At 46.2% G+C, this 27314-nt stretch overlaps 1 protein-coding gene across 1 annotated transcript in view; it reads right to left on the bottom strand.

Moving 5' to 3' along the window:
* BCAM (basal cell adhesion molecule (Lutheran blood group)) overlaps positions 1–27314 on the bottom strand; it is a 93044-nt gene that overhangs the window by 9878 nt on the left and 55852 nt on the right. Inside the window, exons 2-14 of the mRNA XM_058195689.1 lie at positions 19964–20091; positions 19014–19227; positions 16214–16284; positions 15262–15358; positions 13892–14074; positions 9519–9643; positions 7839–7998; positions 6986–7101; positions 4978–5119; positions 4666–4787; positions 3554–3692; positions 998–1033; positions 646–793 (exon numbers count right to left, since the gene is read on the bottom strand). Coding sequence (XP_058051672.1) covers positions 646–793; positions 998–1033; positions 3554–3692; positions 4666–4787; positions 4978–5119; positions 6986–7101; positions 7839–7998; positions 9519–9643; positions 13892–14074; positions 15262–15358; positions 16214–16284; positions 19014–19227; positions 19964–20091 — 1681 coding nt within the window. The remainder of the gene's footprint in view (positions 1–645; positions 794–997; positions 1034–3553; positions 3693–4665; positions 4788–4977; positions 5120–6985; positions 7102–7838; positions 7999–9518; positions 9644–13891; positions 14075–15261; positions 15359–16213; positions 16285–19013; positions 19228–19963; positions 20092–27314) is intronic.

The following is a 27314-nucleotide window of genomic DNA, read 5'->3' on the forward strand; positions in this document are numbered from 1 at the left end:
TTCTCCTCCTCCAGCTCTCCTCTCCACTTCAGGTCTCCTCCCTTCCTGCCCCTCTCTCTCTCCCTCCCTCCTCTTTGCTCTTTCCTTCCCTCTTTCATCTCCACCCTCCCTCCCTCCCTTCCCCTTCTCTCCCTCACCTCCCTTCCCTTCCCCTTTGCTCTTCCTTTCCCCTCTTCTCCCTTCCCTCTCTCTCTCTCGTCCCTTTCCCCTCTCATCTCCACACTCTACCCCTTCTCTTCCCGTGCCTCCTTCCTCCCTTCCCTCTCCCCTCCTTTCCCCTCTCCTCTCCTCCCTTCCGTTCTACTCCCCTTCCCTTCTCTCTCCCTCCCCTCCCTTTTGCTCTTTCCCTTCCTTCTCTCCCCTCCTTTCCCCTCTCCTCTCCTCCCTTCCCTTCTACTCCCCTTCCGCTCTCTCCCCCCCCCTCCTTCTCTCCTCTCCTCTCTCCCCATGCCTTAGAGGAATTCTCCGGGGGAAACCGCTGCTCAGGAGACACAACACCTTAGAACAGGTGTAGTTTAGCTGGCTGGGGAATTCTGGGAGTTGAAGTCCGCCAGGCTTAAAGTTGCCAAGGTTGGAGACCTCTGCCTTAGAACACCGATTCGAGGGGGGCTGGGGGCTGCACAAGCGCAAAGGGGTGTCACTCACAGCGATCTTTTCTCTCCCCGGCTGCAGGGCAACTGGCCCCGGCGTTGCATGAAGTAGAAGAACCCCACGATCAGGAGCAGCAGAAGGACACACACGCAGACCGCGATCACCGCCACCGTGCTTCCGGTTTGACCCTGTTCCTCCTCCGCTGTTGGGGAGGGAGGGGGAAAAAGAGGGGGGGAGAGGGCACCGGTGAAACCAAAGAAGATTTGGGCACCATCAGGTCCTCCGTGGCTATCCGGAAGTGCTAACTTGGGGTTTTTTTTTCCCAGCTGCGTCAGACTACAACTCCCATCGTCCTGCGCCGCCCTTAGCACAGACAGAAAGGGAGAAAGGGAAAGAAAATACTTACAAGCTGGCTTCGAAGTGACCGAGGGTGTCGGAGTAACTATAAGAAGAGAGAGAGAGAGAGTGTGAGAGCGATTGGTTAGAAAAGTGCACCCCAAAATCAGGGCCTCTGGTGGCTCAGCAGACTTAAGTCTGTCTGTTATTAACAGCAGCTGTTTGCAATTAGTGCAGGTTCAAGTCCCACCAGGCCCAAGGTTGACTCAGCCTTCCATCCTTTATAAGGTAGGTAAAATGAGGACCCAGATTGTTGGGGGCAATAAGTTGACTTTGTATATAATATACAAATGGATGAAGACTATTGCTTAACATAGTGTAAGCCGCCCTGAGTCTTCGGAGAAGGGCGGGATATAAATGCAAATAAAAAAAAAAATCTAACCAGGATTTCTCAAACTTTGGCAACTTTAAAGCAGGGGTCTCCAACCTTGGTCCCTTTAAGACTTGTGGACTTCACAAAGCTGGCTGAGGAACTCTGGGAGTTGAAGTCCACAAGTCTTAAAGCAGCGGTTCTCAACCTGGGGGTCGAATGACGATTTGCCAGGGGTCACCTAAGACCATCGGAAATATGGGAAGTATACTTGCGAGTCGAAGAATCGCGAATTTGGCTTCAGGCGCGATGAATTAAAAAAGAGAGAAATCTTTGCTCTGATGTCTCCCTCTCAAGCCAGCTGCAATCACTCCCAATCGCTAGCCTAATCTGGCTTCAGGCGCGATAAACTTAATAGGGGAGGAGTCTCCGCTTTAATGCCTCCGTCCTCAAGGCAATCGCAAGCAGTTCAGATCGCTAGCCAAGACGGCTTCAGGCGCGATAAATTCAAAACGAAAATTATTTTACGGTTGGGGTCGCCACATCGTGGGGAATTGCATTAAAGGGGTCGCAGCACTATAAAGGTTGAGAACCACTGTCTTAAAGGGACCAAGGTTGGAGACCCCTGCTTTAAACTACAGGTAGTCCTCGACTTACGACCATCGTCGCATTCCCCGCTGCCAAAATTCAGGCAGCCAGCATGTATTCATGACATGTACGGGATCCCAGGATCCCAGGTCAAGAGGGGAAGCCGAATTTTACCTAACAACCACGAGACTTCCTTAACGACGGTGGCGCTTCGCTCAATGACCGCAAACAAACAAAAAGACCGTAAAATCGGGCATGACTCGCTTAACAACAGCCTCGCTGAGTGACAAGATGTTCCAGACAGTTCCAACAGCGGTTGTAATTCGTGGATCGCCTGTAAATGGGACTTTTGATCCCCGTTGAATTCTGGGAGTTGAAGTTCCATCCATGCTGGCTGGGGGAATTCTGGAAGTCTTCAAAAATTGTGGACGTTCCATCACTGGAGGTTTTTAAGAAGAGACTAGACAGTCACTTATCTGAAATAGTATAGGTTCTCTTGCTTGAGCAGGGGGTCAGACTAGAAGACCTCCAAAGGTCCCTTCCAGCTCTATTCTATTCTAGTTCTTAAAAGTTGGTGAAGTTGAGAAATTCGAATCTAACCTCAACCGTGTAACCTCTGAGATCCAAAATCAGGTTAGGGCAATTGCAACAGTCATTTTAATATAAATCACAATTAAATAAGGGCCGGGTTCACAGTCCCTTCCGGCAATATAAAATATTTTATTTTATTTTATTTTATTTTATTATTATTTTTTATTTTATTTACATTTATATCCCGCCCTTCTCCGAAGACTCAGGGCGGCTTACAATGTATAAGGCAATAGTCTCATTCTATTTGTATATTTACAAAGTCAACTTATTGCCCCCACAACAATCTGGGTCCTTGTTTTACCTACCTTATAAAGGATGGAAGGCTGAGTCAACCTTGGGCCTGGTGGGACTAGAACCTGCAGTAATTGCAGGCAGCTGTGTTTTAATAACAGGCTTCTTACAGCCTGAGCCACACCGCGGCCCTTAAAACATTATTTTAATGTTTGTAGAAATGGTTTTAATATGGCTGTAAACCGCCCTGAGTCCTTCGGGAGAAGGGCGGTATAGAAATATGATTAATAAATAAATAAAATAAATAAAAATAACTAATCACACCCTCAATTGTAGGAAGGAGTATCTGTAGCTCAAGGTTCAGCTGTTGGGTTAATTTATATGTTAAATTTACAGACAGTCCTCGACTCAATGACCGCAACTTGAGCCTCACCTTTCTGTTGCTCAGCGAGACATTTGTTAAGGGAGTTTTGCCCCGTTGTACGACCTAATTTTTGCCACAGGCATTAAGTGAAACCCTGCAACTGTGAACTTAACACAGTTGTTAAGTGAATCTGGCTTTGCTTATCGAAAGGTCGCGAAAGGGACACCCGCGACCGTCATAAATGTGAGTCGGCGGCCAGGCGTCTGAATTTCGATCGCACGGCCACGGGGAAGATGCAACGGTCATAAGTGTGAAAAACGGTCGTGAGTCACTTTTTTTTTAGGGCCGTTGTAACTTTGGACGGTCGCTAAATGAACAAAGTCGAGGACTTACCTGTACCTGAAAATGCTGCCCACCCACAGCACCCCCCCGTGCATACCCACAACCACAAAACACAGTGGACCGAAAAAGGAGTTTCTTACCCATTTTCAGCTCGAAGTTCTTGTTGGCCGAGCCGTACTTGTTCTCTGCTGTGCACTGAACTCCGCTTTGGATTAGTTTGGGGGTCAGTTCCACTAACAATTCAGCACTATATTTATTTGCCGAGTGTTTTACGGTAGCCTGGAGAGAAAGAGAGAGAGAGAGAGAGTCTTTGCTGGCTGAGGAACTCTGGGAGTTGAAGTCCACAAGTCTTTTTTTTTTTTTCATAAAAAAGTTTTATTTTTACAATCATATCAAACAGCTCATCCAATGTACAGTTATATACAATTAGTCGGGCTTGCCCAGTCACCACCCCCCTTTTTAACACTCTTCCCTCTTCTACCTTCTTCTACTTTCCAGACCTTCCTCTCCTTCTCTTATCTACATCCTCTCCTCCCTCCACCCTACACCTTCCTTCTCCTTCTTCTACCCCTCTTCCTTCCTCTTCTCCTCTTTCCTACCTCCTACTCTCTCCTCTTTTCTCCCTCCCCACCGTTCTAAAATGGTAACTGGGCAGACCCGACCCTACATTAATTATATTTATACATCTTCAATAATCCCTGTACATTAACCATCACTCCATCCTCTACCCTCAACCCTCCAATTCCCCTTCCCCTTACTCCCCACCCCCCACCCCGACTTCCCAGAACAAAATGCAGGGTATCAAAACTAACAATCATAATCCAAAATAATTCCTAAATTATAATCTCTAGTCACCCCACACATAATCACACTCTCAATTCCCCTCTCCTTCAAAAATATATCTAATACAAAATATTTCCTAAATTTACTCATATGCTATTTGATATTTTTTTATCTGATACTTATTTTGAATATAACCAATCCACATTTTCCATTCTAAAATATATTTTTCTTGTGTATAGGTCCACAAGTCTTAAAAGAGCCAAGTTTGCAGACCCCTGCATTAGGGTAAAAAATAAAATAAAAAATTAATCGTTCGCGTTTACAACTTCTGTTTAGCAATGAGAGGACTTTAGATAGAGCGCAGACAGAATTGCGTCTGTTTACAGAATCTAATTTGAAAATCTTGCACGTTGAGTGATGCGGAAGAGATCTTGTGGTTTGGTGTTTGCCGGGCCTTGGACGGACTCACCTTCCCACCAGGTATGTTCCACCTGATCTCTGGCTGAGGATGGCCTAAAACGGTACAGGTGAGCTTCACTGTCTGGTCCAGCTCTTGGATGATGGTCTGTTGAATTTCTATCTCTGGCTTTCCTATACAAGAGAGAGAGAGAGAGAGAGGGAGAGAGAGAGAGAGAGAGAGAGAGAGGAGAAGGAGGGAGAGGGGGAAAGAGAGGGAGGGGGAGAAGGAAGGAGGGAGAGGAGAGAAAGGGAGAGTGAGAGTGAGATAGAAATTCAACAGAATTTCACACACACACACACGCAAACCCCACTACCTACCTACCTTCCACAATAACTTGGATTGTCTCGTTCCGTTTCAGTCCGGAAATGCTGGGCACAGAAGCCTCACAGACATAAGTGCCGGCCATGGGGTATGTCAGTTCTGTCAGCGACAGAGTCTCGCCGGTCCCCATCTGCTGCCTTCCCTGCAGGAGAAATTTAAAAAAGAAGAAGGAGAAGGAGAAGGAGAAGGAGAAGGAGAAGGAGAAGGAGAAGGAGAAGGAGAAGGAGAAGGAGAAGGAGGAGAAGGAGAAGGAGAAGGAGAAGGAGAAGGAGAAGGAGAAGAAGAAGAAGAAGAAGAAGAAGAAGAAGAAGAAGAAGAAGAAGAAGAAGAAGAAGAAGAAGAAGAAGAAGAAGAAGAAGAAGAAGAAGAAGAAGAAGAAGAAGAAGAAGAAGAAGAAGATAACTGCTGTTATCCCAGATGTGATTCCCAGCCTCAGATCCTCTATAGAGGAGACAATGGTCTCAATTCAATCGAGTTCAAAATTTAGATCGGGGTCCCTTCTTTTGCACCGGAGTCCGTATCTATCTCGAAACGATGGCAGGAAAATTGAGTCTAAGGGCGTCTTATCGCTCCTGTTAGGAAATTTCAAAGGGGTGTGTTTGTGTGTGTTTCTATTATTTGCCCAAAGGGTCTGTGTTTGGGTGTGTAAGAGTGTTTCTACTATTTTCCCAAAGTGTGTGTGTGTGTGAGAGAGAGAGAGACAGAGAGAGAGATTGAGTTTCTACTATTTGCCTTATAAATGGGTTGTGTGTTTGTGCATGTGTGTGTGTCTTTCTATTATTTGTCCAAAGGTGTTTGTGTGTGTTTCTATTATTTGCCCAAAGGGTCTGTGTTTGGGTGTGTAAGAGTGTTTCTACTATTTTCCCAAAGTGTGTGTGTGTGTGAGAGAGAGAGAGAGACAGAGAGAGAGATTGAGTTTCTACTATTTGCCTTATCAATGGGTTGTGTGTTTGTGCATGTGTGTGTGTCTTTCTATTATTTGTCCAAAGGGTGTGTTGTGTTGTGTTGTGTTGTGCTGTGGTGTGTGTGTGTGTGTGTGAAGAATTCACTTCCAAAGCGATTCAAGGAAATAGAAAGAAACCTCCAGCCCTTGTTCTGTTGTTCCTACTAGGAAAGTTCATGGAAAACGCATCGGCTTCTGTGAGATCGTGTTTTTCCATAAAATTTGTCGGTGGGAAAAGGGGCGCTATCGATTCTTCCGGATTCCTTGCTTTTCGAGATTAACGTAGCTTTTCGTTTACGAGACCAGCGCTAAAACCGGTATCCAAAGCAGCGAGGACCCAAACCATTTCCCATCTCGCCAGAGGGTAATCTCTTTAGACATCTCTCGTGTTGTCTGATCCACCTGGCAGAGTGGAGGGATTGTAGAGGAAGGGATCAGAAGAGAGTTTTCCCCATTGTCTGCCTGTTTATTCTCTTTTAATCCCTTCCTCTCCAATGAATGTCAATACAAACATTAATTTCTTTCTTGGTAATTATCCCGGCACTAAGGTATGAATTCTAATGGGCAGCGGAGGAGGGAAAATAAAAGCTGAAGTAAAATCGTAAGCAGTCACATGATTTCCCTCCTAGCTTTCTCATAATTTCCCTCATTTAGTGACCAGGTTGCTGGTCACTAAGTAAGGACTTGTGGGAGATGACCAGTCTGAGGAAGAGGTCAACGGCACCATCAGTCATGAGTCCCTTCATGCCCACAAGAGATCTAAGTCCAGCCCATCGTGAATTCCTTATTTACTGCCAATTTGCTTGGACTGTTAGTAGTTCAGATTCTTGTAGAGAACATTAGCTTACAATAAACCTTTATACACATTTGAACCGCCCTGATCTTCTGTTTTCCTTGGTACATGACAGGAACTACTTGTATAAAAAAATTCCTGGAATAGCCAGTTTTGTGAAAGCAACCTCTTCAGGATTTCAATTAAGTCCCGACCATGGATGCCATCTTTGATCCATGCAATGTTCTGGCAGATGCTTAACTTATGAAGGAAGCCCTTGCAATGCTACCTACCTTCTTCCATGACAACGTGGGTGTCTTGGAGCCATTGCCCGAACAGGTCAACTGAAGGTTTTCGCTTCGGTTGACTTTCACCATCTTGGTTGGGTTTAGGACCAGGGGATCCAGATCTAAAACCCAGAAGACAAGATTTAATTTTAATTAGCAACTTAGCTAATTAGTCTGTAGAGATTCTCCGTCATCCAGGTCATGGTTGTCCCAAAGGTACTTTTTCTGGAGGCATCTGGACTTTCTTGGTTTTTTTTCTTTGAAGACGTTTCTCTTCAAAGAACCTGTCAGAGCTGAAGACGCTTCTTGGATGAGAAGAGAAACATCTTCAGAAGCTTCAGAGCTGAAGACGCTTCTTGGATGAGAAGAGAAACATCTTCAGAAGCTTCAGAGCTGAAGAAGCTTCTTGGATGAGAAGCGAAACATCTTCAGAAGTTTCAGAGCTGAAGAAGCTTCTTGGATGAGAAGCGAAACACCTTCAGAAGTTTCAGAGCTGAAGAAGCTTCTTGGATGAGAAGCGAAACACCTTCAGAAGTTTTAGAGCTGAAAATGCTTCTTGGATGAGAAGCGAAACACCTTCAGAAGTTTCAGAGCTGAAGAAGCTTCTTGGATGAGAAGAGAAACATCTTCAGAAGCTTCAGAGCTGAAGACGCTTCTTGGATGAGAAGAGAAACACCTTCAGAAGCTTCAGGGCTGAAGACGCTTCTTGGATGAGAAGCGAAACCTCTCCAAAGAAAAAAACCAAGAAAGTCCAGTTGCCTCCTGAAAAAGCACCTTTGGGACAACTTAGCAACTGGATGATGAAAAGGAAGGTTTGGCCTGGCTCACTCTCTCCCCCAGCATTCCATGGGGCACTCACAATGGATGAAGATGGTGACATCCTTCTCCAGTTCCACCTCGGAAGGACTATAGAAGTCCAGTACCTGACAGCGGTAGGTCCCACTGTCAGCCTTGGTCACTTTTGGAAGCAGAAGGACACCATCAGTGGTGGTGGGCAGGTCCAAAAGATTATCGGCACTCTGGGAAGGAAGAGCAGAAGTAGGTAAGCCTGGAGTGATGATGACATCAGATACAGGTACAGTAGTCCTCAACATACAACCATTCATTTAGTGAAGTCCATTCCGAACAGCCTAAACAGGTCGTCCCGACGGCACTGAAAAATGGACTTATGGTCGTTTCTCACAGTTTTGACCACTTGCAGCATCCCCTGGTCACGTCATCAAAATTTGGGTGCTTGGCAATTGGTTCATATTTATGACGACTGTAGTGTCCCGGGGGCATGTGATTCTCTTTTATGATCTTCTGACAAGCAAAGTCCATCATCATCTTCATTTAATGATCCCATAATCCCTTGCGGGGTGGAGTCTGGGCAATTGAATAGAGCTAGCAGACTGTTTCAATGGCCGGATGCCCTTCCTGTCGCCAATGCGGAGTTTTGTTCAGCAGATATATTCCCAGTGTGAGAACTCAGAGAGAGAAATATCTGCCTCTACCTAGGATCGAATTCACAGCTTCCTGATTACGAGGCGAGAGCGCCACCTCTAGGCCACCGCACCAGTCCTTGACAAGCAAAGTCCATGGGGAAACCAAATTCACTCGACCACCGTATTACTAATTGAACAAGTGCAGGGATCCACTCAACAGCTTTGCCAAGAAAGGCCGTAAAATGAAGCCAAACTCACTTAAGAACGGTCTCGCTTAGCCACAGAAATGTTGGGCTCAACTATGGTCATACGTCGAAGACTACCTGTACCAAGAAAATCCTGTCGAATCTGAGCCACCAGAATTTCGCTCCAAGATAGAAAACCCAAAAACCCAAGATGACCTTAAGCCAGGGGTGAAATGCTCCCGGTTTGGACCGGATCATCTGATCCGGTAGCGATGGCGGCGGGTAGTTCGGAGAACCAGTAGAATAAATCCCTGCCCCGTCCCCCCCCCCCACATGCCCAGCTGAGCCGCACGATCATCAGAGTTGTTGTTTTTTACTTTAAAAGCATTTTTTCTTTGGCCGAAAAAAATGCTTTTAAAAGTAAAAAAAAAAAAAGACTCTGATGATCGCGCAGCTCAGCTGGGATCGTCAGAGGAGCCTTTTAAAAGCATTTTTTCTACAACCTCTTCGGCCGAAGAGGCTGTAAAAAAAATGCTTTTAAAAGGCTCCTCTGGCAATCCCAGCTGAGTTGCCTGATCGCCAGAACCTTTTAAAAGCATGTTTTGTACAAGCTCTTCAACCGAAGAGGCTGTAGAAAAAATGCTTTTAAAAGTATTTTTAAAAAAAGTTGGCCACGCCTACCCAGTCACATTACCCCACCACCACCAAGCCACGCCCACAGAACCGGTAGTAACGAATTTTATATTTCACCCCGGCCTTAAGCCAACATTAAGCCAACGAAATGACTGGGGACATGCAACCTGCCCAGGAAACCAAGTTCCTCCGTTTCTTCCTTTTTGTCTTTCTCTGAATGGATTGTGCCAAAATAGGTTTATCAACCTAATTCTGCTTCCTTGGCGAGGGAGGAACCAGGATCGGACCAAGCAGTACCTGAACTTTGAAGAAGGAATATTCGGGCTGGGGGAAGCCGTCGCCCTGGCATCGCAACTGCACATCATCCCCTTCTTTGATGACTTTTGGCGAATCCAAGACAAACTGCACGTTCTCGGTATAATCTACGGTGGGTCAAAGTAGGAAAACAGGCTTCACTCAGGAGCAGTAATGAAAATTGAGCGTTCTAGGAATTATAACGCAAAAGGTTATTATTGACGTGCACGTCTGGATCCAGGTAGTAACTCAGTCAGCAACTGACTTGTTTAGCGACCGTTTGCCCTGACGTCAGTGATGGAAAAGTAAACTTTGCAACGAATCCACAAACGGATGATTTTATTTATTTTTTTTGCAAGAGCTGTAAAGCAATATTTCTCAATCTCAGCTACTTTAAAGATGGATGGACTCCAACTCCCAGAATGCCCCAGCCAACGTTCAATGGAGAGAGAAAGGAAGACCAAAAGGACAGTCGCTAAGTCATAAGATATTCTCTCTCTCTCTCCCTCTCTCTCCTCCTCCCTCCCTCCCTCTCCCTCCCTCTTTCTCCCCATCCCTCTCTCCCTTTCTCCCTCCCTCTTTCTCCCCATCCCTCTCTCTCTCTCCCTCTCTCTCCCCATCCCTCTTTCCCTCCCTCCCTCCCCATCCCTCTCTCTCTCTCCTCCTCCCTCTCTCTCCCTCTCTCCTCCCTCCTCCCCATCCTCTCTCCTCCTCTCCCTCCTCCTCTCTCTCCCCATCCCTCTCCTCTCTCCTCCTCCCTCCTCCTCTCCTCCTCCTCTCCTTTCTCCTCCCTCCTCTCTCCCCATCCTCTCCCCATCCTCTCTCTCCCCATCCTCTCTCTCTCTCTCTCCTCCCTCCTCCCTCCTCTCTCCTCTCTCTCTCCTCCCTCTCCTCCTCCCTCTCCCTCCTCTCCTCTCCTCCCTTTCTCCCCATCCCTCTCTCCCCATCCCTCTCTCTCTCCCTCCCTCCCCATCCCTCTCTCTCTCTCCCTCTCTCCTCCTCCCTCCCTCCCTCTCCCTTTCTCCCTCCCTCTCTCCCCATCCCTCTCCCTCCTCCTCCCCATCCCTCCTCTCTCCTCCCTCTCCCCATCCCTCTCCCTCCTCTCTCTCCCTCTCTCTCTCCTCTCCTCCTCCCTCCTCTCCCTTTCTCCTCCCTCTTTCTCCCCATCCCTCTCTCCCCATCCCTCTCTCCCTCCCTCCCTCCCACTCTCCCCATCCCTCTCTCCCTCTCCTCTCTCTCCCTCTCTCTCTCTCTGACACATGGACATATGCACACATTCCCGTGTATGATAGATTTGATTTGGACTGAAAAACAACTACAGGTAATCCCCGATTTACAGCAGTTCATTTACTGACCATTCGAAGTTACAACGAACTTCGTTGCTCTGAAAAAAAGGTTCTTATGACCGTTCTTCACACTTAAGACCACCGCAGCATCCTTGCGGTCACGTGATCAAAATTCAGCCGTTTGGCAACTGACTCGTATTTATGACGGCTGCAGTGTCCCCGGGGGGGGGGGTCACGTGATCCCCTTCTGCGACCTTCTTGACAAGCAAAATCAATGGGGAAGCCAGATTCACTTAACAACCACGTCACTCACTCAATAAATGCAGTGACTCATTTAACAACCGCGGTTTTAAAAAAAAAGGGCAAAGTTCACGTAACAAATGTCTCGTTTAGCAACAGAAGTTTTGGGCTCAATGGTGGGTGTAAGTCGAGGACTACCTGTATAACACTTTTTTTAAAAAAAATAAAAAATCTTTCACAACGAATTAGCAATCGGCTGAAATTTAAAACAACAACAGCAGCAGCTTGCAAGACAGCTGAAACAACGGCAGCCAACTAACACCTCAGGTTCATCAACAAGACCTCCGGAAATAAAAAGCTTGCTGACCCGTCTAGTTTTATCACACATTTCTACTTTCATCCCCACGAAAACAAACATTAAAAACTCCACAAAGAATCCGGTCCTTCAAAAGTAAAAAGAAAAGGGGGGAAAAAATAATAAGAATAACAAATCACATGAAGTGTTAATACCACTTTATAATGCCTTGGTAAGGCCACACTTGGAATACTGCATCCAGTTTTGGTCGCCATGATGTAAAAAAGATGTTGAGACTCTGGAAAGAGTGCAGAGAAGAGCAACAAAGATGATTAGGGGACTGGAGGATAAAACATATGAAGAACGGTTGCAGGAACTGGATATGTCTAGTTTAATAAAAAGAAGGACCAGGGGAGACATGATAACAGTGTTCCAATATCTAGGGGACTGCCACAAAGAAGAGGGAGTCGGGCTGTTCTCCAAAGCACCTGAAGGCAGAACAAGAAGCAATGGGTGGAAACTGATCAAGGAAAGAAGCAACTTAGAACTAAGGAGAAATTTCCTGACAGTTAGAACAATTAATAAGTGGAATGACTTGCCTGCAGAAGTTGTGAATGCTCCAACACTGGAAGTTTTTAAGAAGAGGTTGGATAACCATTTGTCTGAAGTGGTGTAGAGTTTCCTGCCTGGGCAGGGGGTTGGACTAGAAGGCCTCCAAGGTCCCTTCCAAGTCTGTTGTTATATATTATATATTAAGATAGTAACAGCAAAACCGAAAGTTAGGTATGTTATCATTCTGCTTTTGCCAACTTGGGCATTTCTCAGAGGTGTGTGTGTGTGTGTTTGCATTTCAACTCCCAGAATTACTAGAACCAGATCCATAGCTAAGAATTCTGGGGTTTGAGGTCCACACACCTCTGGCGGCTTTTACTTGCCTACTACGAGAGGGAATTAGCAAATCGCTGGACAAAAAGATCCAGGAAGAAAAAAACAACCCATAGTTTAAACCAGGGGGGTCTCCAAATTTGGCAACTTTAAAGCCTTGTGAACTTCAACACCCAGAATTCCTCAGCCAGCCATGGGAATTCTGGGAATTGAAATCCACAAGTCTTAAAGCTGCCAAGTTTGGAGACCCTCCTGGCCTAAAAACTACTGTCACTAAATGGACTGAGGTCATCCCAGGGGTTGCCACAAAGAAGAGGAGATCAAGCTATTCTCCAAAGCACCTGAAATCAGGACAAGGAGCAACGGGTGGAAACTAATCAAGGAGAGAAGCAACCTAGAAGTAAGGAGAAATTTCCTGGCAGTGAGAACAATTAATCAGTGGAACCACTTGCCACCAGAAGTTGTAGATCCTCCATCACTGGAGGCTTTTAAGAAGAGATTGGACAACCATTTGTCTGAAATGGGAAAGGGTTTCCTGCTTAAGCAGTGTCGTGTCCCACTCCCCCTCCAACGACCGGGTCTAGGAAGTCCGTATCAAGTGTAGCTTTGCCAAATTCCTCCGAGGTTTCTCAGGGCAGGCTGGAGTCCAAGTTGTGACTTCAGCAAGCTAGATGAGACTTTGCTTGACTCAAAGTTGGAATGCCACAAGCAGGTCCTTTATATAGGCTGTGGGGTGTGGCTCCATGACTCAGCATTTATCCAGGCCTGCCCCTCCCTTCCTTCTGCTGGCATCGCCTCTCAGATCTCCGGAAGCGAGGATCCTCCCACTTTGAATTGTCTACTGCTGTTTGGGAGAGGTCAGAAGGAGTAGGCCCGAGTAATTCCAATCCGTGGCTGACTTCTTCTGATGGCTGAGCCAAAGGAACACACGTATGAGTGAGGTTTGTTTGTTCATGCCTGGAATCCTCTCCGGGCATGGGGCCAGGGCTGGGGGCTGGAGGCATGACAGGCATCTTCATTATCAGACTCCGAATCTGATAGCAGGCCTGGGAGGAGACGGGAGGGGCCGGCTGAGGAGAGGAGGGAGGACGAGGCACAACAAGCAGGGGGTTAGACTAGAAGACCTCCAAGGTCCTTTCCAACTCTTGTTATTCTATTCTATTTTCATCCTTTAGGCCCACCTATTGACTCTTTAACAAAACCATCTCAGAAGCTAAGTCAAAATCTTGGGCAGATACTACTGAAAGCCGCATCCCTTAGCCACTGACTCGTATTTATGACGGTTGCAGTGTCCACGCGATCCCCTTTTGCGACACCCCTCACCCACCCACCCCCCGTGGCAAGCAAAATCAATGGGGAAACCGGATTCATTTAACAACCAGCTCATTCACTTAAGAACTGCAGCGATTCACGTAACAACTGCGGCAAGAGAGGTTGTAAAACAGGGCAAAACTCGCTGAACCATTGTCCCACTTAGCCACAGGAATGTTGGGCTCCATTGAGGCCGTAAGTCGAGGACTATCTATATTCTGAAAACCCGTGGTCGGTTAATAGCCAGGGAGGGGGTTTATTTTCAATTCTGTGATTTATGTTCACTGCCTTCCTCCTGGAAAGCTCTTTGGGGGGGGATAGAGAACAAAAGCAAGACACCCCACCCCCACCCGACTTACAATGCAAGGTGAGATTGAAAAGTTGCGATTCCTCTATGCCAACTTTCCCGTTCGGCATCTTGTAGCTGACTTTGCATTGGAAAACAGAGTTTTTGTCTGCTTTTTTCGGGCGCATATAGAGCATGCTGGATCTGGAATATAGTCCCGAGGCTTCTTTTACTGTCCTCACCACCTCGTAGAGTTCTGGAGAGAAAAGACAACACAACAAAGATGAATTTCGCAACAGAGGACGTCCACGGTTTCAAACGTGTGCAAGCCAAAGGTGGGTTTTTTGGTTCCCCACTCCTCTGGGCTCTGGGCGGTATTTGTGTCAGGATAACAAAAATCAAGTGGGCGGCTGCAATTGTGTATTCAAAGGTCACCCCTCTTACACAAGTAGGGTTAGGGTGTGTCGTGTTCCTTCGCTCATTGTATGAGCGTAGTGTTTCTCAACCTGGGGAATTCTGGGAGTTGAAGTCCACACAACCTCAAGTTGTTGAGGTTGAGAGTATTAAGAGCACGGGGCAATTTCTTTAGAAGCATAGATGCTCCTGTTTCAAAAAAAGTTTCTTGCGATTATTTTCTCTGCAGCCCCAGCCTGATCTGGCTATTCCTGAAAATCTCTGTCTGTCTGTCTGTCTGTCTGTCTGTCTGTCTGTCTGTCTTATTTACCTAATCTATCATACCTATATCTATCTATCTTCTAAATATCTACATTTCTAATTTAGCTATCTAATCAATCTAGTTTAGTTTGGCTAGCTAATGTAATATTTCTTACCTCTTATCTCTCCTATTATCTAATATTTTAATCTATCTTTATCTGTCTATCTTTATCTATCCATTCTATCATCTATCTGTGATCCGCTTATTAACTTTTTTTTAATTTTCAAAAAACCTTTACTAACATTTAAAATATTAAAATACAAATAAAAATACATCTATAACAAAAATACATTCGTAATAATTCTGCAATTCAGTCAATACACAATTCTTATTCAATACACAATTCTTATTCAATACAAATTCAATACACAATCAAGTACACAATTCTTAACTTTGTTCATATATTCTCAAATATTCCTACTTAATCAAACTGTGATCCACTTCATCCATCCATCCATCCATCCATCCATCCATCCATCCATCTTCTATCATCTACCTATCATCTTATCTATCTCTCTGTCTATTTATCTATCCAACCATCCATTCATTTATATCTGTCTATCTGTCTCTCCATCTCTCCCCCCCCAGCCCATTTTTCCTATTGCACAAAAACTGTCCGAACATCCAAGTTACAGAGTGCGTCTTTATGGGTCTGTCAACCCCTCTGGGGGAATACCTGGCCGTCCCTCCTTGCATTCGATGAACAAAGAAAGAAACGGCTTCTTTACCTTTGTTGTGTTCGGTGGTAATATTCAGAGGCTGCCCATCTTTGTACCAACTGATGGTTGGCGCAGGGTAGCCATTTTTGCCCGTGCACATGGCAATCTAAGGAATGACAAGAGACATTGTCTGTTGTGATTCGTCCTCCCTTCTCTCCTCAGCCGGGCCCCTCCCGTCTCCAACCGGGCCTGTTATCAGACTCTGAGTCTGATAATGAAGATGAACATGCCTCCAGCCCCCGGCCCTGGCCCCATGCCCGGAGAGGATTCCAGGAATGAACAAACAAACCCGATAAACCTCACTCATACAGCGTGTGTTCCTTTGGCTCAGCTGTCAGAGGAAGCCAGCCACGGATTGGAATTGCTCGGGCCTACTCCTTCTGACCCCTCCCTTTCCCAAACAGCAGAAGACAATTCAAAGTGGGAGGATCCTCACTTCCGGAGATCTGAGAGGCGACGCCAGCAGAAGGAAGGGAGGGGCAGGCCTGGATAAATGCTGAGTCATGGAGCCACACCCCACAGCCTATATAAAGGACCTGCTTGTGGCATTCCAACCTTGAGTCAAGAAAAGTCTCATCTAGTTTGCTGCTATCGGACTCTATCGCTGAAGTCACAACCTGGACTCCTGCCTGCCCTGATAAACATCGAAGGAATTTGACAAGCTGCAGAGGCTTCGTTGCCACGTTTGATACGGACTTCTTTGACCCGGTCGTCGGAGGGGGAGGGGGACACGACATCGTCATTCTAGGCCTTAACAAGCCCTGGGGATTCCCACAGTGGGTGTGTACGTGTGAAAAATCAAGATGGCACCTGCTATATTCCCTAACCAAAACTCTGTGTTTTTATCATGAATTTCACGCGTATAAAAACAGGGCAAGGCAGTGACCACACAGTCCTAGCTTCTGCCTGGAGAGACCGCTGCTGACCCCCAAAGGTTGGAGACCCCTGAGATAAAACCCACCTCCAAAGCAACATCAGCTGTCACAGAGAGGGTCCCGGAGTTCCGCGTAAGCTCAGGTGGTTCGGGTGGATCTATAAAGAGAGACAATCGGTCAGAGACACAAAGACAGAGAGCAGGCAAAAAATGGCCAGAGGCCTGTTAGTTAAGCTACAGCATCCAGAAGTGGCAAAATGGCTTCCTCCGTTAAAATACAAATATTCCTCCACTTATGACCAAAACTGCAACCAGAACCTTCATTGAAAAAGCAAGATTGTTTAAGGGGCCCATGACTTGGCTTCACTCTTAGTTGATTAATCATCACGGCTGCGGTTCGTGGTAGTTATTTATTTTGTGGAGGGTTTTATTTTTATTTTTTTAATGGCTTTAATTGTAAAAACAATTAAATTGTTAAGTCATTTGGCTGGGTTGGATGGAGAAAGAAAGGAAGGAAGGAAGGAAGGAAGGAAGGAAGGAAGGAAGGAAGGAAGGAAGGAAGGAAGGAAGGATGGATAGAGGGAGGGAGGGAGGGAAGGAGGGAGGGAGAAAGGAAGGAAGGAAGAAAATAGAAGGATGGAGGGAGGCAAGGAAGGAGAGAGGGAGGGAGGGAGAAAGGAAGGAGAGAAGGAAAGAAATAAGAAAGAGAAAAAAAGAAAGAAAAAGAAGGAAGGAATGGAGGGAGGGAGGGAGGAAGGAAGGAAGGAAGGAAGGAAGGAAGGAAGGAATTGTAAAGTGAGTCATGGCCAATTTTATTATGTTTCTGCCACCATCGTTAAACCAATCATTGCAGTTCTTAAGCTAATCATCTGAATGTACTTAATCCAGCCTCCTCTATTAGCTTTGTATGTCAGAAACCAGCTGGAAAGGATCTAAATGGTCATCACATGACCTCGGGACCATCATAAATACACGCCGGTTGCCTAGCGCCCAACTTTTAATCTTATGACTGTGGGGGATGCTATGATGGTCATAAGTGTGCGGACCGGTCGTTAAGTCCCTTTTTTGAGTGCTGTTGTAACTTCGAACGGTCACTAAATGAGATGGTTGTAAGTTGAGGACTACCCGTAGAGGATGAGACAAGGAGACCAGAGACGATAAGGAGCCATCGTTCGAAGATATCTCAGGAAAATGCAGTATTTTATTCTCATCTGACATGGGACTTTCAGTCTAAACCAAACTTGGTCACTTTAAGATGAGTGGACTTCAACTCCCAGAATTCCCCAGGCAGCATGGCTGGCTGGAGAATTCTGGGAGATAATAATAATAATAATAATAATAATAATAATAATAATAATAATAATAATAATAATTTAATTTTTATACCGCCCTTCTCCCGAAGGACTCAGGTTAACAGTTGAAGTCCACTCATCTTAAAATGGCCCAGGTTGAGAAACAGGCCTATACCAGGGGTCTGCAAACTTGGCTCTTTTAAGACTTGTGGACTTCAACTTCCAGAATTCCTCAGCTAGCTTTGCTGGCTGAGGGACTCTGGGAGTTGAAGTCCACAAGTCTTAAAAGAGCCAAGTTTGCAGGCCCCTGGCCTATACTGACCTATACTTGCAAACCCAAAGCTTTGGCCAGGCAGAGAGCTGAAAATTATTAAATAATAATAATAATAATAATAAACCAGAGCAGGATTCCAGGAACTTAAGTTCCACCATCGCTGTTTTATCAAAGGAGGGGAAATGATTGAGGCGTTTTCCGTCTGTCAGCAATGAAGGTGTCGAACAAACACAGCTGCTTCTGTTTGCGCCTGCTGTTTTTTGGTTTTTTGGTGTTTTTTTTAAAGCATCTCTCCGAATCCCATCCAGGGAGCAAAAGCAAATGAAGGAAGGCGACTGAGTGACTGGGGGAGAGATGGGGGTTTGCTGCAGATGGGGAAGGAGAAACTGGGGGGGTTGTAGGAAGAGCGTAAAATGGAGAGGGAGGGGTGACTTTGGGTCTATCTCCAGGAGCCAGTGAGTTCTAGTTCCACCGTGGTCACTAAAGCCTGATGGGAGACTTTGGGACAATCCCCAGGAGACAGTGAGTTCTAGTTCCGCCTTCGACATGAATGCCAGATGGGAGACTTTGGGACAATCCCCAGGAGACAGTGAGTTCTAGTTCCGCCGTGGTCACTAAAGCCTGATGGGAGACTTTGGGACAATCCCCAGGAGACAGTGAGTTCTAGTTCCGCCTTAGGCATGAATGCCAGATGGGAGACTGAGCCAATCACCAGGAGACAGTGAGTTCTAGTTCCGCCTTAGGCACCAAAGCCTGATGGGAGACTTTGGGCCAATCACCAGGAGACAGTGAGTTCTAGGCCGCCTTAGTCATGAATGCCAGATGGGAGACTGAGCCAATCACCAGGAGACAGTGAGTTCCAGTTCCGCCTTAGGCACTAAAGCCAGATGAGAGACTTTAGGCCAATCACCAGGAGACAGTGAGTTCTAGTCCCGCCTTAGTCATGAATGCCAGATGGGAGACTGAGCCAATCCCCAGGAGGCAGTGAGTTCTAGTCCCGCCTTAGGCACCAAAGCCTGATGGGAGACTTTGGGCCAATCCCCAGGAGACAGTGAGTTCCAGTTCCGCCTTAGGCACTAAAGCCAGATGAGAGTCTTTAGGCCAATCACCAGGAGACAGTGAGTTCTAGTCCCGCCTTAGGCATCAAAGCTAGCTGGGTGACTTTGGGACCAATTCCATTCTCTCTGCTCATCCCATCTCAGAGGGTTGTTATTGTGGGGAAAAACAGAAAGAGGAAGGAGTATTAAATGTTGGCCACCTGGAGTTATTTATAAAAATAATTAATGGAGGGATATAAACAATAGACAGAAATAATCTTTACCGAAGACCTTGAGTTGGGTCCTTCCAGTGTCACTTCCGGAACCGCTGGTCACTTGGCAGGAGAAGAACTTTTCATCATTCACGTCGATGGCTGTAATGACCAGGCTGTTGTTGGCATCCATGAAGACACGGTCCGTATACTCCGTTCCTCTGTCCACGCCTACCTTACCCTTCTCGTTGTAGGCCACGCGCTGCTGCCGCCCGTTCTTGTCCATCTGGAAGTTTGACATATTTACGTATTCATGGATTTCTCGCACCCTTAAGAGAAAGCCTCTGCTCCTAACAGAGGTGGATTTCACCCATGTGTTCTGACCTAGGCTTCCTTAAAAAGTATAAAGCACAATCTTAGTCCTGGTAAAACCACTTTTATTTACACGGCTGTCATTCACAGTCCGCAAGGCTTCACAAACAGTCTTTCAGGGGAAAGTCTATAAACACCCACCTTATCTCCCTTGGAATGCTGCCAGAGAACTAATTAGGGCAAGGCCAAACTTGGCACAGAGTCAAATGGAACTTTTCCAAAGCTTTTACTGACCAGATAAACAAATTGCTTCCTGCAAAAGCTCACATCCCATCTCTTTTATGTCTTATGGGAGCGGCCAATCATCTCCAAGCCTTACTCCCAAGTCGACCCTGTTTTCTTAATTGTTCTTGTCTTCTGGCAGCTCTGCACATGTGCACACTGGGAAACAGGCTCCTGCTGTTCTTCCTCCTCGCTGATGTTAGGCTCCAGAGGCAGCACATAACAATCAGATGGCCTTGGCTCCCTTTCTGCCTCCGATGCAGAGCCCTCATCTGAGCTTTCCCCAACCCGCAGGACTGGCTCAAGTTCCTTCCCAACCTCCTCACTGTCCGACTCTGCTGCCAGCTTTGCTGGCCGCCAGCAGGCCACAACACCGTGATCCCGACACTCCCATGCCCTCTTCTCCTCGGCAAACCCCAAATACTCACAGTAAACCATTCTACCAGGAGATAATCCTGGTTTTCCATCATCGTGTAAGGGCAGAAAATGGGCACCTGCTGGCCCATAACCACCTCCATCTCGGCTACCATAGACACCTGGACCTTCGCCTGGCATCCTGCAGGGGAGAGGAAAGGACCATCAGAAGACCTCAGAAGATCCTTGCTTGACCAAGGTTTAGGTTTAGGTTTAGGTTTAGGTTTATTAGATTTCTATACCGCCCTTCTCCCGAAGGACTCAGGGCGGTTCACAGCCAGCATAAAAACAGAATTCAACAATAGTCATAAATAAATTAAAAACAATATAAAAATCTAATTACATTTTGGCTAACAATTAAGAATCTTTAAAATCAAATAATAAAACCCCAATTAAAAAACATTACACATTAGGCCAGCCCTGCGCGATGAAACAATAGGGTCTTGAGCTCGCGTCAGAAGGTCCGGAGGTCGGGGAGTGATCGTAACCCCGGAGGAAGCTCGTTCCAGAGGGTAGGAGCCCCCACAGAGAAAGCTCTCCCCCCGGGGGTCGCCAGCCGAAATTGTTTGGCTGACGGCACCCTGAGGAGACCCTCCCTGTAGGAGCGCACAGGTCGATGGGAGGCTACTGGTGGCAGCAGGCGGTCCCATAAGTACCCTGGTCCTAAGCCATGGAGTGCTTTAAAGGTGGTTACCAACACCTTGAATTGCACCTGGAAGACCACCGGCAACCAGTGCAGCCTGAGCAGGAGAGGTGTTATATGGGCTCTATCACCTGCGCAGCCGCATTCTGGACCAGTTGGAGCCTCCGGGTGCCCTTCAAGGGGAGCCCCATGTAGAGAGCGTTACAGTAGTCCAGGTGGGAAGTGACGAGGGCATGAGTGACTGTGCACAAGGCATCCCGGTCTATGAAGGGGCTCAACTGGCGAATCAGGTATACCTGATAAAAGGCCCTCCCGGCGACGGCCGTCATGTGGTCTTCTAACGACAGCCGAGCATCCAGGAGAACACCCAAGTTGCGAACCCTCTCCATAGGAAAGTCCTCTAGAAGTGTTGCTCAAAGGCTAGCTCTGGTTGGCATGAAGGCCTTCCAGGTATCTTGCGATAGGATCACCAACTGCTTCCTATGCTTGGTTTCTGCTTCTTCTCTCCATTAACTAGTTTGGAACACCATTCAGATGACCGGGTTAGACTCTGAGACAGTCAGCAGCCAAGCAAGACCTCGGTTGACCTAACCTGGTCCTTCTTCCAGGACAGGAAGTCAGAGCGGTCATTTTTAAAAAAATAGATGTGAAGGCCAGCACCATCGGTGGTTGAGGTTAAAAAATCTGGGTCTGTAGTCAGCCTGGAGGCAAAGCCAATATTTTTCTGTTGAGCGTAGAATTCCTCCTGTTGCTTTGAGCAAGCCAAGAGTGTGAGGCGGCAGCCAAAAAAGCCAATGCAATCCTGAATTGCATGAACAGAGGGATACAATCAAGATCCAGGGAGGTACTAGTACCGCTCTACAAAGCTTAAGTAAGACCACACCTAGAGTACTGCATCCAGTTTTGGTCACCACACTATAAAAAAGATGTTGAGACTCTAGAAAAAATGCAGAGAAGAGCAACCAGGATAATTAGGGGACTGGAAACTAAAGCATATGAAGAACAGTTGCAGGAACTGGGCACGGCTAGTCTAGTGAAGAGAAGGACCAGGGGAGACATGAGAGCATCTTCCAATATTTGAGGGGCTGCCACAGAGAAGAGAATGGCTGGCTGGGGAATTCTAGGAATTGAAGAAATTAAAATGGCCAAATTTAAAAAAACATTGCTCTAAATTCCGCGTATATCAAAAGTGAACAGTGAAGTCTATCCTTCCTCACAGAGACGATAAAGATCGTCCATTTCTTCCACGTTTAAAAAAAAAGAAAAGTTCCCTTTTTGTTCTGCTAAGTTTTGGACTCGCAGCCAATTCACTCACAAACGTGCAAACTGCCCCCGTTTTGTGTCCTTCCTCGGCTGTCGGGACATTGCAGCCGAAAGGCCAGCCTGCCTCCCCAGTTTTGTAGCTGGAGAGTAACATCGGCTTCCTTTCCTTCAGTCTTGCTAAAAATATCTAGGCATCTCTGTTGCAAAGGCTTTAATAAGTTAAAGTCATCTTTAAATGGAAAATGCCCATCATTTTATTCTGCGTGCCTTTCCTTTGCAACAGAAAGCCACATCCTTTGCAATCTCGGGTTCTCCGTTCGAAAGGCCGCCGCGCGTCGTCAAAACCCTTAAAAAGATTTTTCAGCTTGCACAAATCAAGCGATCCAACATTTGGTGCTGCGCCCAGTGGTAGCCACTGCTCGGTTTGCAGAATATCAGGGCGGGACAAATATAGATTAAATTAAAATGAAGTTATTATATGAATTGCAATTCAATGCAGTTACTCCATGGGTAGTTAGTAGGTCTTCTTGTGGCCAAAGCAGATGACAAGACAATTTGGTACCTGTTCAAATCTATCTATCTATCTATCTATCTATCTATCTATCTATCTATCTATCTATCTATCTATCTATCTATCTATCTATCATCATCTTTTAATGACCCTATAATCCCATGTGAGGTGGAGTCTGGGCAACCGAATGGAGTTAGCAGAGTGTTTACTGGCCAGATGCCCTTCCTGTCGCCAGTGCAGAGTTTTGTTCAACAGATATATTCTCACTGTGCCCAGAGAGAGAAATATCTGCCTCTACCTAGGATCGAACTCACAGCCTCCTGATTGTGAGGCAAGAGCTCCATCTCTAGGCCACCACATCACATCTATCTATTTATCTGTCTGCCTGCCTGCCTGCCTGCCAGCCATCTACTCATTCATTGCTCTCTCTCTCTCCCCCTTTCTCCCCCTCTCATCTATCATCCAGATATCTGCCATGCATCCATCCATTGCTCTATATCTATCTATCTATCTATCTATCTATCTATCTATCTATCTATCTATCTATCTATCTATCTATCTATCTGCAGTATCATCCATCCCTCCCTCTTTCATTCATCCATCTGCCATCCAGCCACCGATCCATTGTTATCTATCTCTCTATACCTAACTACCTACCTACCTACCTATCTCCCTGTTTCCCCTAAAATAAGACATTCCACGATAATAAGCCCAATCGGGCTTTTGAGTGCATGCGCTAAAATCTCCCGCGAAAAATAACCCCTCCCCAAAAATAAGCCCACCCCAAAAATATTTAAATGCATGCACAGCTGGTCCCTGCCATTTCCTCTGGTTAGGTTTAGGGAGAGCTGGAAATCAGGTAAGACGGCAAAAGGAGCCCCATCTTGCTCCATGTGCCCCAAAATAGTAAGACCTCCCTGAAAATAAGGCCAAGCACTTATTTCGGTGTTCAACAAAATATAAGACAGGGTCTTATTTTCGGGAAAACACGGTAGCTTCTACACCACCCACCTCACCTAAGAGACTCTGAGCAGTTTATAAATAACTTCATAAAATAGTACAAAAGCTTGACACAATTAAAAACCACCCGTTTTTAAAAACAAATTAAAAGCACAGTTAAAAACAGTAACCATCGTTTCCTTGGCCAAATAATAAGGTAAAGGTTCCCCTCGCACATATGTGCTAGTCGTTCCTGACTCTAGGGGACGGTGCTCATTTCAAAGCCGAAGAGCCAGCGCTGTCCGAAGACATCTCTGTGGTCATGTGGCCGGCATGACTCAACGCCAAAGGAGCACGGAACGCTGTTCCCTTCCCACCAAAGGTGGTCCCTATTTTTCTACTTGCATTTTTTAACCGGCTTTCGAACTGCTAGGTTGGCAGAAGCTGGGATGAGTAACGGGAGCTCACCCCGTCATGCGGCGCTAGGGATTCGAACCCCTGAACTGCCAAACCTTTCGATCGACAAGCTCAGTGTCTTAGCCACTGAGCCCCCGTGTCCTTTGGGCAAATAGGAGGCTATAAAACAAGTCATTTCTTTCCAGTCAAACACAATTCTTCCTGACTTTGTAGAGAGGCCCATGCCCTTGGCATTGTTTTACTTGCAGGGTGCTGTCTTGTCCTTCCAAGATCGCCTACATTTTGGGATTTCCTCGTGGTCTCCCATCCAAGAGCTCACTAGTGGTTTTTTTTAGCTTTTTTTAAAAGTTCAGCCAAAACCAGATGCTAAATACTGCCAGTCCAAATTTTAAGTGCTTGAAAAGAAAAGGAAAGGAGGTCTTAATTTTAGCCGGGTTCAAAAATTGCATCCAAACTAACGTGATGGGTCAAAACGGTCAAAGGGACTTATTTCGCGGTTCTATTTAACACCGTCTCTTCTTGCCTGTGGAAATAGGCAGAATTCTGTACAGTGACAAGTAATTCCCAAAGTGCTTTGAAGGCAGAGCAGCCTTCAAATGATCCAGCAAGCAGAGAAAGAAACTTCTGTCCCTTTTTTTTTTTTTTCCCCTTTCTGGATGTGGTAAACTCCCGGCAAATTCACTCCAGCCCAGCCAACATCCTTCCCCTTTCTCCCGTATACAATGTCGGACAGTTATTATATGCTCCTGGCCCCTCTTAAGGCAATCTTGAATAAATATGCGCTGGGATGGAGGGGCGGGAGAGAACTAAAGCAGCTTTTTGCCTCTGTGGCGAAAGTGGGGGGGGGGCAATCCAGGATATGAAAGGCCCCCGCAAGGAGCAGCTGCTTGAGATTCCAGGCTGGCACCGAGGGCTTTGTTCCCAGATAAATCCCTCCAAATTGGGGTGGGGGGGGATGAGAGGAGGAGGAGGAGGGGCTGCTTTCATCTCCCGGTTGGATAGCAGGAAGGGGGATTCTTGCAAGGCAAGGTGCCCAGAAACTCCTCAGCGCCAGGGAACCAGCTGGCAAAGTGAAGTGTGTGTGGGGGGGGAGGCGGGAGAGGGAGGGAGGGAGGAAGAAAGAGAGTAAAAGAGAGAAGAAAGGAAGAACAAGAAAGAGAGAAGAAAGAAAAAAGAGAGCCAGAGAAAGAGGAGAAAGAAAGAAAGAAAAAGTAGAAGGAGAGCGAAAGAAAAGGAGAGGAAAAATAGAGCGAATGAAAGAAAGAAAAAGAGAAAGAAAGAAAAAGAGAGGGAGGAACAGAGGAAGGGAAGGAAGGAAAGAAGGTGGGGATGGAGGAAGGGAAGGAAGGGAGGAAGGTGAGGAGGGAAGGAAGGAGAGAGGGAAGGAAGGAAGGAAATGTGAGGAGGGAGGAGAAGGAAGGAAGGAGGGAAGAAAAGAAGGGAGGAAGAAGGGAGGGGGGAAGGAAGGGAAGGAGGGAAGGAGGGAGATAAGAAGGGAGGGAGGGAGAAGGGAGGGAGGAGGGAAGAACAGAAGGAAGGAAAAAGGGAGGATGGAAAAAGGTTGGGACGGAGGAAGGGAAGGAGGGAGGGAAGGGAAGGAAGGAGGGAAAAAGGAAGGAAGGAAGGAAGGAAGGAAGGAAGGTCAGGACAGAGAAAGGAAAGGAGGGAGGGAGGTGGTGAGGGAGGGAGGGAGGGAAGAGGGAGGGAGGAAGGAAGGAAAGAAGACTGGCTTGATTTTAAAATTTTTAATTCGTTTTATGGGTTTTAAATTATTGTAAATTTTTTATAGGGTGTTATTATATTTTAAATTTTCGGCCAATTGAATAAGTCTTTTAAGGGGTGTTCTTAATATTATATGTATTGTTTTTCTTTGTATTTTTATTCTGGCTGTGCACCGCCCTGAGTCCTCCGGGAGAAGGGCGGTATACAAATTAAATTATTATTATTATTATTATTATTATTATTATTATTATTATTATTATTATTATTATTATTATTATTAAGAAGGTGGTGAGGGAGGGAGGGAGGGAGGGATGGCTCAGGAATTCTGGGCATTGAAGTCCGCAAGTCATAAAAGGCCCATCGTTCTCCACCCCTGGATTAAAACATCAGCCAACTTACTTTCCACCCAACTATCCCAAGACCTCAGAAGTGGAAGGCGAGAAGGGAGAATTGCATTTAAAACCTACCAGCCCTGAAAGACCAGGGAGGCCAAATTAAAATATCTTTCTTCCCAGCGTTACTCAAATCGGAGCCACCTCTGAGTTTTAATACTCCAAGAGGCCCTGCGGCAAGAGACGCGTAAGCGGCTGAGAGATACCCGGTGAAAGATTTTTGTTGCAAATATTCCCTTCACCGTCTTCCCATCCCTAGGACTTATTTTTGGCGAATTCTTCGACTGCAGTATATCTCAACTTCAGCAACTTTTAAGATGGTTTGGACTTCAACTCCCAGAATTCCCCAGCCAGCCATGCTGGCTGGCTGGGGAATTCTGGGAGTTGAAGTCTACCAGTTGTCGAGGTAGCGAAATTCTCTTTTATTCTGACTTGGAGAGAAGAAAGGTTTTAGTTACCAATATTCTTTCACAGTCTTCCCGCATTTTTGGGGTGTATGTGTGTGTTTGAATTCTTCTATGGCAGCGTGCCTCAAACCTCAATAACTTGTAAACGGCTGGAGACTTGGCTGGCTGGGGGGGATTCTGGGAGTTTAAGTCTACCGGTGGCTGAGATTGAGAAAGTTGATTCTATTCTGATTTAAGAGAGAGGAAGGGCACCCTTGAAAGCATTCAAAGTTGCTGCTAAAAACAGCTGCCTTGCGAGAATTTTAGTTTGTGTTCGGACATCCTGTGTTTGAGATAGATAAACTCTGAAGGCAGAACATTTTGGGAGGTGGCGGGGGGGAGATTGTCCATTTTGGGCACGTTCTCAGTTCTCTTATATAAAGATCCTAATGCTTCGATTATAATCCTGGACCCAAAATATGATCTCCCACCTCAACCAAGGTGATCAGATAAATTGCTCTCCGCCAATCCAGACACCCTGTTTTAGTATCTTTATTTATATCTACAAATAATAATAATAACAACAACAGCAACAACAACATCAGAGTTGGAAGGGACCTTGGAGGCCTTCTAGTCCAACCCCCTGCCCAAGCAGGAAACCCTATACCATTTCAGACAAATGGTTATCCCAAATTTTCTTAAAAACTTCCAGTGTTGGAGCATTCACAACTTCTGCAGGCAAATTGTTCCACTGATTAATTGTTCTAACTATCAGGAAATTTCTCCTTAATTCCAAGTTGCTTCTCTCCTTGATTAGTTTCCACCCATTGCTTCTTGTCCTGCCTTCTAGTGCTTTGGAGAAGAGCTTGACTCCCTCTTCTTTGTGGCAACCCCTGAGATATTGGAACGGTGCTATCATGTCACCCCTGGTCCATCTTTTCATTAAACTAGACATATCCAGTTCCTGCAACCGTTCTTCATATGTAGTAGTACAAGTAGTCCTTGTAGTTACAACCATCCTTTTAGGGACCGTTTGAAGTTACGATGGAACTGGGGGGAAAAACGTGACTTATGACCATTGCAGCATTCCCC

Source organism: Ahaetulla prasina, chromosome 10 (assembly GCF_028640845.1).
Source record: "Ahaetulla prasina isolate Xishuangbanna chromosome 10, ASM2864084v1, whole genome shotgun sequence".
NCBI lineage: Eukaryota > Metazoa > Chordata > Lepidosauria > Squamata > Colubridae > Ahaetulla > Ahaetulla prasina.